Source organism: Saccopteryx bilineata, chromosome 3, assembly GCF_036850765.1.
Source record: "Saccopteryx bilineata isolate mSacBil1 chromosome 3, mSacBil1_pri_phased_curated, whole genome shotgun sequence".
NCBI classification, from domain to species: Eukaryota; Metazoa; Chordata; class Mammalia; order Chiroptera; family Emballonuridae; genus Saccopteryx; species Saccopteryx bilineata.
Genome location: NC_089492.1, coordinates 252944262 through 252958292, shown reverse-complemented (window position 1 = coordinate 252958292; position 14031 = coordinate 252944262). Strand labels below are relative to the sequence as shown.

Sequence of the window (14031 nt, the reverse complement as noted above, 5' to 3'; positions counted from 1 at the left end):
GGTTTTGTTCACTATTAAACCACAATGACGGATATAGAGAAACTACTTGATAAATATTTGTAGAAAGAAGGAGGGAAAGAATGGGGTGAGAGACTGGACCAGGGCGGGGTGGGGGAAGACAGGGAGAGCCGAGGGAGCTGGCGTCCTGTCTCAGGTCAGCTTGACTCCCACATTAGTGCCTCATGTCCTTGCCTGGGCATGAAGGGGTGGACTCTCAGGCAGAGTACAGCTTACACACTAGCCAGCATCCGAGCGTATTTGTTAAGACTAACCAGCTGACAATCAAACTGTTTATGGCACCAAGAGTGTCCTAGCATCTCTGTAACTCAGTCTCGTCTCATCGCCCTTCTGTAACGGGGACGAGTGCCTGGTTGTGGGGGATCCGTGGATTCTGATTCATGGCGGAGCGGCGGCAGGTTGAGACCTCTTCTCTTTATGAACTCAGTCTCCTGACTTTGGGTCTTCCCTGTGCCCTCGCTCCCCAGTTCTCGCCTCGGGGATTCTCCTAAAACACCATTTTGTTCAGAGGCCCCCACTCTGTCACTTCTGCCCATGTCTTTCCTTTTACCATGCTCCCCCCACCCTCCCTGTGAAGAACTGTTTTGTAGCTATAAACCAGTGCATTCGGCATAACAGCATCTGCCATGTTAAATACAATTTAATTCAACAAGTTGTTATTGAACACCTATTATCAACCAGGTCAGAAAAAAAAAAATGCATGAGCTATTCTTCTTAAGAAAAGGTGGCAGAAGAAGAAAGCACCGATTCTATCAGGGACACTGAAGTGAACAGCGAGGTCGTGGGGGGCCAGCGCAGAACCCAGCAGACAACAGAGCCTTCCTGAGACATGCAGAAGCATCTTCTCTCCACCAAGAAAGCTGGTCGGGGTGGCATCGAGGGTCCAGGGTAATAGAAGCACTTGTTGAGCACAGTTAATGCCTTCTTTTGTGGACAAGGAGGGATGAGCTGGTGAAGGAGGCGGGTACCCTAAAGATACGGCTTCACCAGCACTGACATAGCGGGCGGGCTGAGGAAGACTCAGGAAAGCCAAGGTCATGGGAGGATCAAGATAACAGCTGAGCTGATTAAACGGCACCAAAGGATTTACTTTTTCATGAACCCGTGCTCTGGTATATGCATTTGTTCCTAAGTCTACCTCTTTCTCCCTCTTCCCGTGAGACCTCCACAGCTGTGCCCAGTGTTTGTGAGGGCCGCTCAATATAATGTTATGCTTTCATTTAGGATATTTTTATTGCCATCCTCAAAGAGTTACATTGATATGTCTCGGAAATACCCCAACTCTGGGGCCTTTGCTGTCTTAGCGATCACTATCTGTCACCTGGTGGCAGTCAGGAGGTCATCAGCCATCAAAGATGGAAGAGACTCGGCTGTCATCTCACTACAATGTCTTCTAAACAATTGAGTCCCCTCTGACAGTGTCACTTAGCTTCAAGCTGAACACTTTCAGTACGGCCAAACTCACCACTCACACACCCATTTTACCCTCAGCAGCTCTAATGATTAAAAAGCTCTATTTTTCTAGAGGCCTCTCTTCTGTGTTTGGCCTCCACTTGAAAGTGAAAGATGTCTGTCCTGTTCTCTCTAATAGCCCTTCAGAGATAGAGTGGTCTGTATCCTTTCTCCTAGTCATAAAATCCCAATGTCTTCTATTTTTTTTTTTTGCAAAATCTTGCCCCTATGAGCAAACTCAGTGTGAACACCCATCATCCCCCCCTACACACACACACCCCTGGGATAGCAGGCCCTCTGCTCTGGGAGCAGGGTCAGCACTGCCACCACACCTCCCAGTCCAGCCACGCGCTTCCATGCGCTTGTTCTGTTCTTGCACATCCTTGCCTCTGGGGCCAGGTGTGATCTGCCCAGAGGTGGACATGTCCTCCACACTAGGCTAATCGTAGTCTTTCTGAACCTAGAACTAGCACATGAGAGCGAGTCCCTCTCTAGTGCTAGGAGCCACCGGATGTGACATTCGGCACATGTTTCCTACAGGGGGAGGAGGCCAGTCAACCAATCTTCAGTTATACGAGATATTCTGGCACTCTCCTAATAAATTATCAACTTTGCTTAAACTATCTAGTTCAAGCTTTATCCCCTTTGCTTGCAACCAGAGCCCTGACAAATGCGGATCCACTCCAGTGCCCGTCCTTCATCCCGTGGGACTGCCCGCCACAGCCGAGCCCAGTGTTTATGAGCAGTGTGTGTGTGTGTGAGGGGGTGCTTGGGTCTGTCCAATGCACGGAAGAGATGAGCTAACCTGGTCCCTCCCTGGTTTTGACCCTGTATTCCTAATTCGCAGGTCCTAGTGAATTTCCTCGGTATAATGCTGCTCTTTCCCAGATCAAGCCATACGAGCAGCAGCTGCTGAGGGTTCAGTTACTCACGGGGTCGTTGTACATCTGGACGATGAGCTGTTTCACCCCATGCAGGGTAGGATGGGCCCATGGAGAGGGATCCAGCCAGTGACGGTTCAGGTCAAACCCCATCAGAGAGCACCTGGGCAGGACCCAAAGTCAGAGTCAGTATAAACAGAGCAAGCCAAGCTCCTTATTTACCAATGTACAGTTAGATGTAGGAACAGTCATTAGGTCACTCACTTGGCATTTATTATCATTATCATTATTTATTTATTTATTTTTACCAGAGACATTTTTAAGCATTTCACATGTATTAATTCATTCGGTGCTTTCAATGACCCTATGGAGCCACTACAATTATAATGTCCACTTTACATAAGAAGAAACTGAGTCACAGAGAGGTTCAGAACTATTTCTGTGGCGGGCTTACTTCAGTGTCCACGCCCTGAGGGCACAGGCACATGCGCACGCCCTAGACAGGGCAGCAGGAAAGGATGCTCAGCTGAGGTCAGCAGGGTCCAAAATACATTCAGAACCCAACACTTTTTTATCACCCCCACTGACATCACCAGGAGCCTGGCCCAAGGTCCAGAGTATTATAATATAATCTCTGTTCTGGTCTTCTTGTTTCCACACTTGCATCCTCCCACTTTACCTTTAACCCTATCACCCCCGCCCCCATTCTCCACACAACAGCCAGCGTGATCCTCTAAACACATAAGTCAGATTGTATCCCTTCTCTTCTCAAATGGTTCCCTGTCAGATGCAGAGCAAAAGCCAAAGTCCTTATGACCAGCTACAGGCCCCCAGTGGTCCCTCCCTGCTGGCCTCTGCGGCCCCAGCTCCTCCCACAGCCCCTCTTGTGGCCTCTATGCCAGATTCTGCCTCCTCCCTGGCCCTCCAACACCCCCGGGTCCTCCCGCCTTCGGGCTTTCGTACCAACTCCTTCTGCCTGGAACTCCCTTCCTCTAGATAGCTGAGTGACTCATCTTCACTCAGTTCACATCTTTGACGGTGTGTCATCTGCTCAGTGAAGGGCACCCTGCCCACCTCTATACTCTCCTTTGGGCGCATTCCAGATGCAAGGGCAAATGTGATCGTGACTTCCGGTTCTCCTTCTCTCCCTCGTCCTCCTTGTCTTACTCCAGACATGCTCAGAGCCCTGCTCTTACTTGGGGGAGGTGCCTCTGCCGGGTCTCTGTCCCCATGCCTCCATCTGCTGGGCCTGCACAAACCGTCAGCACTCCCCCGGCCAGCATAGGTGGAGACACAACCTCCAGACACCCTGTGCTTGCTCCCAGTTCAAACTACCTCTCTCCTTCTCTCCCCAACCCGTCCTCCTCCTAACCCAGAATGCCTCCCATCCTGAGCCGTCTTGCCTTCCTGATCAAGATTCATCTCTGGGCCCTGGCCAGTTAGCTCAGTCAGTTAAGAGCATCATCTTAAAACAACAAGGTTGCAGGTTCAATCCCTGACCAGGGCACACACAGGAAGCAGCCAATGAATGCATGTCTGAGTGGAACAATATATGAGTGCTTCCCTTCTTCTCCCCCCCCCCCGACTCTCTAAAAATTAAAAAAATAAAATAAAATTAAGCCCTGGCCTGATAACTCGGTTGGAGTATCATCTGGAGCACAGAGGTTGCCAGTTTGATTCCCTGGTCAAGGCACATACAGGAGCAACTTGATGTTCCCGTCTCTCTCCCTGCCTCCCTCAAAACACACACACACACACACAAACCCAAACAAACAAGAACAACAAGAAACTATGGCTCTCTATCACCTATGGCAGGGGTCCCCAAACTTTTTATACAGGGGGCCAGTTCACTGTCCCTCAGACCGTTGGAGGGCCGGACTATAAAAAAAAACTATGAACAAATCCCTATGCACACTGCACATATCTTATTTTAAAGTAAAAAAACAAAATGGGAACAAATACAATATTTAAAATAAATAATAAGTAAATTTAAATCAACAAACTGACTAGTATTTCAATGGAAACTATGCTCCTCTCACTGACCACCAATGAAAGAGGTGCCCCTTCTGGAAGTGCGGCAGGGCCGGATAAATGGCCTCAGGGGGCTGCATGCGGCCCGCGGGCCATAGTTTGGGGACCCCTGACCTATGGGATAAAATTTCTGCTCATTGTAGATTTTTAACCATATTTGAAACAGATAATGGCCATTATCTTTTTCTCTGCCCAAATTGTCCTCTTTTTCTTCTCTATCCCTTGCTTCCACTATTTTAAACCCCCCTTTCATATCTTACCTTCCAAGCTCCTCTATCTCCCTAAGCAATACAACTTTATCTCCTCTTAGCTTATTCAACTTGCATCCTAACTTACCACCCCATTCAGAAAAATAAAGGACTCCGCTGGGAACCCACCTCTCCTTCAAGATAATTGGAGTAGGGATGGTGGGTAAGTAATAATGAGTTCCTCCCATTACTTGAACTAAGCATGGTGAAACCTTGTGGGAGAATAGCTGATATTTCGTGGGGACACACGCAAAAAGGATTCATTGAGGAGAAGCCATTTGAGTTGGGACTTGCCGAACGCATAGAATTTTTTCAGGTGTTGGGGGCTGACAGAAAAGCGTAAGTAAAGAAAGACACTGTGAACCCGCTCGGAGGTTGGGTGAATGGTGGACAGTGTGGTTGGCCGGATCACGGAGTAGGTGGTGAGCGGGTGCTGACGGTGAAGCTGTGGGCAGAGAGGGAGGTGAAGGGCCTTGAATGCCTGGCGAGGCGTTGTGTTAGTTTGTCATTGCTTCACTGTATTTGATGTTGGCTTCTCATCGATTGCAGTGAGAACAGCGACAGCCCTCCATACAGGTCACAACAACATCGCCATCACCATCAAGGGAACACAATCAAGCACTTGTTGACGTTACTTTGCTCGAAGAATGAAGTACTTCACTAAGTACTAAGTGCTTCACTAAGTTGACTTGATGAGGCAGGCTCGGTTATTGTTTCCATGTTGCCAACGTGGAAATGAAGCACAGAAAGGTTCTAAACAACTTGCTTGAGAAAAGACGTGATACCAGGATTGGTGCACAAGCAGTCTGACATCCCTGCCCTCGATATCCAGAGTCTAACAGGAGAAAGAGGGCGTGCTCACAGGCTTATAATTCAGGACAATGTTGTGAGGATTAAATGACAGAACACACATGACCAACTTAATTTAGCACAGGTTCGGTACATAAATAGCAGCCCAGAAATGTCATATTGTTGTTTTATTGTGCCTTATTATTGTTTTATGCTACATCTTATCTGAGTGACATGGACTAATAAGTTTGCAGCCCATCTGGGGTTGGAGTGAACAGCACACAGCGATAGTCAGGGCTGACATCCTATCCTTTCCTCCGGTCTGGGAGCTGAGTTCATATCCACGCTCCATTCCCTGCTAATGTATGATAGCAGGCATTTGTCCATTTCCTTCGGGGAATGCTAAGCAGCTAACCCTGTAATCAGATGGAGAGGGGTTGTTGAGGGAGTTTGTTCCCTCACTGTCACAAGACGATGAGTCTTCTCCTACCAGAGAGGACATATGGGCCAGACATTCCCTCTCTGTGACCTGGCAGCCAGGGCAGGTGCAGGGAACCCAGACCCAGGCAACAGCTACTCCTGCCCAGGACTTACACTTGGACTAGGGATGGAAGGCTGGGAGTTGGGTCATGTGGCAGTGCTACGGAGGAACAGAGGAAGATTCTTCCTGCCAACAACCACTCTCCCGTCCTCCAGTGCTACTCTGTTAACTGTTTGTTTTCCAAGCCTGGCTCTCCAGTTCCGGCTTTCTTCCGTAAGCCCCTTCCTAGAAATTCCCTTTCGGCTTCAGTGGCTGAAGTCAGTGCCTGCTTTTTTTTTTTTTTTTAACTGAAAACATCCCCAACTGTATGGCTCTGAGCACCAAATTCTCAACAGCTCAATCAGGCCCCTCCATTGTCCTCTTCCCAATGGCTCGTCACCAAGCAGACGGGACCTTTGGTCTGGGTCTGTGCCCACAGAGCTTTTCCAGCCCCTGCAGAGCATCTAGACATTTGGGAGGGAACATTGGCATTGGTAACAAGATTTAATCCTTCACAACTGTGTCCTCAGCTACAGTCAGCTGACCTACCTCTCCTCTGCCTTCATGTAGGATGTCCACGGCAATATCTCCGCTAAGTCACCAGCTTGTTCCATGACACTCCTGTGACCGAGTACTGACTACCTCCCCACTAATGGTCGGCTTATCTCATTCTTGGACAGCTTTGTTAGGAAAACCTCCCTTCCTTTTAGCTGAAATTTGCCTTCCAGTGACTTCCTCCATCAGCCTCAGCCTTAAACAAGTGGAGCCACGCAGAACAATGAGGCTCCGATGTGAAGACCAAGGGCTCTGGGAGTCGCAGTTAAGTTTGAACTTTGGATGTACTCTTTACCAGCTATGTGACCTTTTTAAACTCTCTTAAAACAACAACAACAACAACAACAAAAAATACTTCTATGGGCTTCTCTTTTTATCATATCTATAATGAGGATGACAACCTTGACCTTGGTTGCAAACATGAACTAATGTCAGTAGATGGTCCAGGAGACTCCTCAGAAGAGTGACTATGGAAGAAATGGTAGCCAGCGATGGTGGCAATTGTAGGATTGTTTAAATTGTCTCAGCCTAACTACCATCTCCTCCAGGAAGGCCTGCTGACTTACTGTCTGTAAATGTGGGATAGGTGCACTTCCTCTGCTCCATAGTGTCTATTGCATGCCCCTCAGAGCAAAGGACGTTACAATTGTTGAGACTATCTTCCCCACTGGACCATCAATTCCTCAAGCGCAAGGATAATGTCACACTGGTGTTTGTATTCCTGTGCCTGACAAAGAACCTGAACTACGGTAGACATTGAAGAAATGGTTGTTGGGTGAGCATTTTATTCTTTCCCAAGCATTTTCCTGTATCCTGTGATATTGTTCTCACACTCATCCAGCCACACAGGTGGCCTCCATTAACAAGGGGGGGTGTTAATGGAGAGCCAGAGACGGCAGCCATTCTTTCAAGGTGGCCTAACCACTACTCCACAGAGCCCAGACGGGAATCCAGGGGTCCCATCCCTGGGCCCGGTGGTCTTTCCACATGGTCATGTTGCTTCTAGGAAACCTCTTTAATTAAAAAAAAAAGTGAGATTCAAAACTGAAGGAGGAGTTTTATAGGCGAGAGATACTGAAAGGCCAACTCCTTGATCCAGCCATCTGATAAAAATAGAGTGAGGCTGGTGCTTCAAAGGTTTGAACTTGAACCCTCTTGAATCCTAGAGCTTTTTAAAAACTTGAGTATTTATGACATTCTTCAGTGAGTAGTATTGGTGCCGAGTACTTTATGAAGTGATTTTTTTTTTTTTAAAGAATGCTCTAATGGCAACCAGTCTATCAGTAGGTGGGTAGTGACTGAAGAAAACATCTTAGTAAAGATGTAGCTTAGTAAAGCACCCTGGCTTCAGGGCCTGGGGACAGGCCCCAGTTCTAAAGTCTATATCATCGTGGGAGAGTCACCTCCCTTCCCTGGGCGCCGTGCTCTGATGCGTAAAACAAGGGAGCCATGCTTCACTCACAGGTCTCTCTTCCAGCTCTCTCGTGCGAGTCTAACATGTCAACGACTGGCTTTACCCCCAGAGTTAGAAACAGAGGGGAAGCACACCTTCCCAATAAAGTTAAAATACAAAGAAAACAAAATATTCTAGAAAAATGGTTGATATAGTTTTTTAAAAGAAACATCAAGAAGTAAAGGGTTACCGGTATCTTAACATTAATTGCACTCATTTTTCAACATTTGAGATTTGCACGGGACCTAATCCTTGCCACTGGGAGTTCTCAAGTCACTCTGTGCTTTGAAGAGGGATCAGAGGGTGCTAAAAGTCAAGGCAGGAAGGAGTGTTCCAGGCAGAGGCGGGGCATGTGCAATCAGGGAAGTGAGAATGGTTGGGAATTATGCCTGTTTCAAACAGGCTACTCGTGTTATGCTTGTGCCCTAACTAGGTTGTAAGCACCAGCGGAGAAGCCTGTTGTAAGTTCTTTCTCTCCAGTCATTTCAGGACCCAAAGCAGCTTCCTACAGACAGGGGAATTGACAAGATGACCTCAGATGCCAGTCTCTCACTCCTAGGAATGCCAGTTTAGTTTCCAAGTGTGAAATCTTGGGCTTCTGTCTCCTTACTGCCCTTCTCTTCTGTTGTTGATTTTTAAAGATGAAATATGTGCATGAGCTCAAAATCAGGACCCATGCTCTGCCATGAGTGGGACTATGGATGGCACCGAGACAGAATATTTGACAATAGGACCATTTTAGAAAATCCGAATTTATGGAAGTCAAATTAATTATGACTGCATAATAGATGATTCCTTTCTCTTGAGTCAGAGATATGCTTGGGTTTTTCTCCTTCTCCTTCTAAATTGTGAGCCCAATGAGGATCTGAGTCATCTTGCCCACCTCCACTCCAAGTTATCCACCCACGTGCAGAGAAGTTTCAACCTACCAATTGAATGCATGAGTGAATGGATAGACGTACAAATGCATAAACAGATGTCCTGAAGGTATGCAAACAAGGTTTAGATGGTTCCTTGGAGACATATTTTGAAAAAAATATTTAAGTACCTGTGACATGCTAGACACTTTTGCAATAACCAAGTGAGGTAGGTGTTATCTCATTTTATGAAAGAGCAAATACAGTGCAAGAAAGATTTGACCTTGAGGAGGTCATTTGGTAACTGCTAGGATATGGAGCTGGGATTTGAATCCGGGCCTTCGTTATGCCAGGATGGTCTGCAGTGACCCTTTGAGGTCTCCCCAGCTATCAGAGAGGTGGCGTGACCTATGAAAGAGATTCTAAGCTTCTCCTTTGCTCTTCCTGGGCTGGACTGGTTTCTTCTCTGCCCAATGACAGGGATACAATGGTTCCAGAGAACATTATTCAAATGGCAAATAAATAGCTCCATCTCGTGAAGGGCACCGTGCCTCACTCCTATGGCAATAATGGCAGCTAGAATGAGAGCAATGATTTTAATTCCCCTCTTTGTAATTTCCTTTTCATCTCCTGTAAAGGATGGAGAAAAAGGCAGCTTGGTGGCTGCAGATCAATCTTGTTCTGAGCACTGTGGGGCTGCCTGCTCCTGGAGAGTGGCACTGACAAGCAGAGATGTATGGGGCTCGTGTGCGATTGTCCCTCAGACGCAAGAGTTCTTCAGCATTACCAATGAGCTGGATTGGATTAAGTATATTTGCACCAAAAGTAAAATAAATATTGCTTTATTTGATACCACTAAAAGGTTGGGATTCAATTGTCCTTGGCCTGAGGCACCTTCCAGCTCTATTGATTGGCCAGTGTCAGGATGCCAGACAATCTGTCATCAACAGCTCCTGCACGATGCTCAGCAGGTGGGGTGGGCTCTGCTGTGGTGGAGATGGAGGACAGCAGGCAGTGTCCTTTGTCCCAAACACAAGGGATAATTATAACACATCCACTCCTCTTCACCACCACCAGGATATTTAAAGCATTTCCCTCATGTCTCTTTTTAGATGATCATAACAAGGACATACCTATGGCTGGGATTTGGAGCCAGGGAGGAGGGATGAGGACACAGGGTTCAAGTCAGAAGGACATGGGTTTGTGCCCCAGACCTACCACTGAGTCGCTTTGTGACCTTGGACAAATTCAGCTGTTTTGCTCAGAGGCCTGAGCGCCCTGGGAGGGCAGACGGAAGCTGTCTCGTCTGCCACAGAATCTGCGGTGCCCGGAGTTGTCGCAGCCACAGCCAGCTCTCAGTGAAACTGAGGAAAGAGAGGCTCAGAAAGGGGAAGCAGTTTGTCCGTAGCCAGCAAGGACAGGTGTCAGAGGCAGGACTTGAACTCGGTCTGCCTGGCTCTAAAGCCTCTGTTCTTAGCAATCATTCTCTCTCTCTCTGAGCAGCCCTGGGAGTCAGGTCAGTGCCTGACAGGAGGGTTCATGTGAGGCAAGGGGTGATGCAACACCCTTTTATTAAAATGGGCAAACTATGTCCCAGATGGGGAGCTAGCATGAAGGAAACCTGTATGTGAATTGACCAAAGGGACCCCCTCCAGGCTGACAACTTTTAAACAGGTGCTCCTTCTGGGTAATGAAGTACAAAATGCTGCCCCTTGCTCTGGCCATATCTGGGGGTGGGGCAGAGCTGCAGCCCCCTTCGCCCCCTGGACCAGGTGCCTCTGTGCAGTGCGCAGACTACCGCCATGTGAGGTGACCTTGACGTGCCCAAGGGTCATAGCACAACCACGCTCAGTGCTCGGGTTTCCTACCCCCGATGGTCAGCCAGCTCTTTACCCTGGAATGATGGCCTTTCTAGAGGTGGCAGGACTGGAGGAAAGGGGTGCTCAGACCACACCTCGGAAAGGGGTCCTCTCCACCCTGAGACTGCCGGGGGCCCTTTCTCCCTGCGCTTATTCCCAGTGGGCAAGGGGCAGCTCTGTCAGGATGCCTACCCACTTCCGCTAGAAAGCGTGGGCTCTGGGGAGTCAGCCGCCCACCCTTCTGTCGCCTGCTTGACCGGCAACAAACACCAGGCTTGGGGGATTTCCACGTTAGTTATTACAGCTGTGAGGGCCAACTGGAAGGCACCCAAGTTTTCATAAAACCCAATTTCTACATTTCAAAGATGGGAAACTGAGGCCAAGGACACACTGCTATGTAAGGGTAGGGTTGGGAGTCCATCTCAGAACCAATGCATTATTATTCTCTATATAAGAACAAGGAGAAAAAAAAACATTTTGACAGGCCTGAGGGACATATTTTCTAAAGGAGTGCATGGGCCCTTGGACCTAAGAATTGGCCATTTTTATTTCTTAAGGGCAGAGGAAACATAAAACGGGAGAGAGGTCCTTTAGGTCTTCACAAGATCTGGGAGCTGGCAAGAGCCCTGCCCACCTGGCCAGGGACTGAGACATGGCTTCGATGGCGAGTGTGACCTCAGAAGCCACTCTGCCTAAATACCATCCTGGCCCAGCCACATGTTGTCTGTGTGGCTTAACTTCTCTGCCCCTCAACACTGATATGCAAAATGCAGATTGTGTCTACCGCAGGGGGTTGTTTCAAGGATTGAATGAGATCAGCCATGTAAAATGCTGGGAACACTGCCGACTTTGAGACAAATACTACATGCATGTTAGCTGGTCTCATGGTTTGATCTCAGCATGACCCTTGGGGTCCTCCACAGTCTGGTCCCCACTTACGCCTCCAGCTTCTTGCACAACATTTCCAGTCTGCATCTCATGCAAGTCTCAGGTTAAGTCCTATGAGCTAATTGAAAAGAGGCTCCCCCCTTCTGTGGGCTGATACAGTCCCTCCAAGTCTCAAGGCTTCTCAGGCCTGGACTGCAAGGCAGCTTCCACCTGTCCTGTTAGCTGGTGCCAATGTGCCATCCATGAACCTATGCTGTGGGCTGCAGCCCTGACCACGTGGGCCAGCCACACCAGACCACCGAACATTCCCTGAGGCTCCCTGCTCACTCAGGGTGCAGGCAGCAAGGCTCAGAGGCTGAGCACTTGGGCTTGGAGTGAGATTTCCGGTTTGGATGCCTGGATCTCCTGTGATCATGGGACCTTAGGCAAATAATTTAACTTCTCTTTGTGCTTCAACTTTCTTGACTGTAATGTGAGGACAACATAAGAACCTACCTCGTAGGTTTATGCGGTTTTTGGAAGCAAACCCGGCTGTGCTTCTAATTCCAGTAGGGACTTTCAGTCCCCAGGTAGAGAGAATAGCTCTTTGACTCCATCTGCTTGCTTACTCTTCCCAAGGGAGTGGACGGAACTCATCCGCTAGTCCGTGTGAAACACAGAGCCCGTTGGGCCTGGGCCCTCAGGCAGGAACGTCTTGTTTAGATGTGCAGAAGGGTGCATTCTGGCCTTCTTTCGGCCACCTGGTGTGCCTCTGGAAGGCAGCTGACTTCCTGCTCAGCCTGTGGCTGGTGGGGTTGTAGAATTTTGGGATAAATTAAAAGGAGGCCAATTTTAACCACAGATAAGCTATGCCTTCCAAATCAGCTTTTAATCAGTAATAAAGCTAATCCTTTGACCTCTGTCTCTCTGATTGCTGTATCTCCTTAGAAATTGGCAGAAGTGGGGTGGGAGTGGGAGCATGCTGAGTGTGACCCCAGCATTTCCCGTGGAAACAACACAGATAAAACCCTGAAAACAGGATCTGGGAGCTGGGACAAATTCACCTTGTGTCTGGGTGGTTGGCTTCGCCGTTGTTAGAGAACACTGTGATTCCTTTGGTTTGGACCGTGCCGCCATTCTGTCTGCCCGGCTGACTCATCCCCCCAGACTCATATCACACAGCACCTCCTCTAGGAGGGCAAAGCCCAGCCGGGTCCCCCGGGCACAACACAAAGTATGAGGAAGGAAAGAAGGGAGGAACGGGGGAGGGAGAGAAAAAAAAACAAGGAAGGGAAGACACAGTTTGGTTAAAAGTCTTCTTAAGCAGAGGCAGAACGCCAGCAGAGGCCCAGGTGTGAGCGGAGTAGGCCCAGAAAGCAAGGGGGCTGACGGGGGTGTGGTGCGGGGAGGGTACGGGGGACAGTGGGAGATGAAGCCGAGAAGGAACTTCCAGGGCCCTGTGCATGCCTCGAATACCAAGCTAAAGAGTTTAGGATCCTTCTGATGGTCAACAGGGAGCCGCGGAAGAACTTTACATAGAGAACTGACCATATGCAAGCAGTGGTTTAGGAACTCAGACCGGAAATGATGACCTTCTCGGTTCTATCACCGTGTTTTGCTCCTCTGGACTCCCCAGACACTAATTCTGGGTTCCTGTCTCCTCAGAGGCCTCTCTTCACCATAGAGTCAATTATTAAAATCAACTTACTATCAACTTTAACTTTCGAATGCTGTTCAGCTGCTTGCAGGGATGGAGATGGGGAGCTGCCTCCACAGACATTTAGCCATCTGGCCTTTTCTGCGGAACCTGGCTGGGAAGCTCATTTGAATAATTGGTTTTGGCGGTGTGCACTCGTGGGTTAGACACCGGATTACTCTGCCAGTCCCAGTGTCCTTTCAGCCTCCACAGCAACATCACTCAGGTTACATAAAGCCGGAGAGAGTCCCTGGGAGGTAAGGTCTGTCTGGCCCCTGCTGTCACTCACGCTACATCTGGACTACGGGGCTCACTTGCTGTGTGACCTTGAGCAAGTTACTTAGCCTCTCTGTCGCTTGGTTTCTTCTTTGCTCAAGGAGGGAGAGTGATTCCTGCCCTGCTATGCCATAGGCTTCTTGTAAGGCTCTCAGAGAAGATGCAGGAGTTGTGATGAGCCAAAATGCACGTGGAAAGGGTTAGGTGGAAAGGAGCTCAGCGTCAGATAGCAACGCGCACGAGGGCTGTCTCAGCAACACGGTCCTCAGAGTTAGGCTTGTGATGGTCTACTAGTCAGTTCTATAACTTGAAGGTGTTGCCTCACCTGCCTATGCCTCAGTTTCCTCATCTGTAAAATATGAGTAATAATGGAATTGTTCTAAGAATTAAGTGAAATGATACATGCAGGATGCCTGGAATAGTGCCAGGCCCAGGAGGCTCAGTAGATTTTAGCTGTTCATCACCACCATCACCACTGCCATTATCATCATCATCATCATCACCATCATCACTGTCATCATCATAACTG

The 14031-nt window shown here is 48.5% G+C and overlaps 1 protein-coding gene across 1 annotated transcript in view; it reads right to left on the bottom strand.

Annotated features, from left to right (window-relative positions):
• AGBL4 (AGBL carboxypeptidase 4) overlaps positions 1-14031 on the bottom strand; it is a 1318466-nt gene that overhangs the window by 92342 nt on the left and 1212093 nt on the right. Inside the window, exon 9 of the mRNA XM_066269248.1 lies at positions 2403-2514. Coding sequence (XP_066125345.1) covers positions 2403-2514 — 112 coding nt within the window. The remainder of the gene's footprint in view (positions 1-2402; positions 2515-14031) is intronic.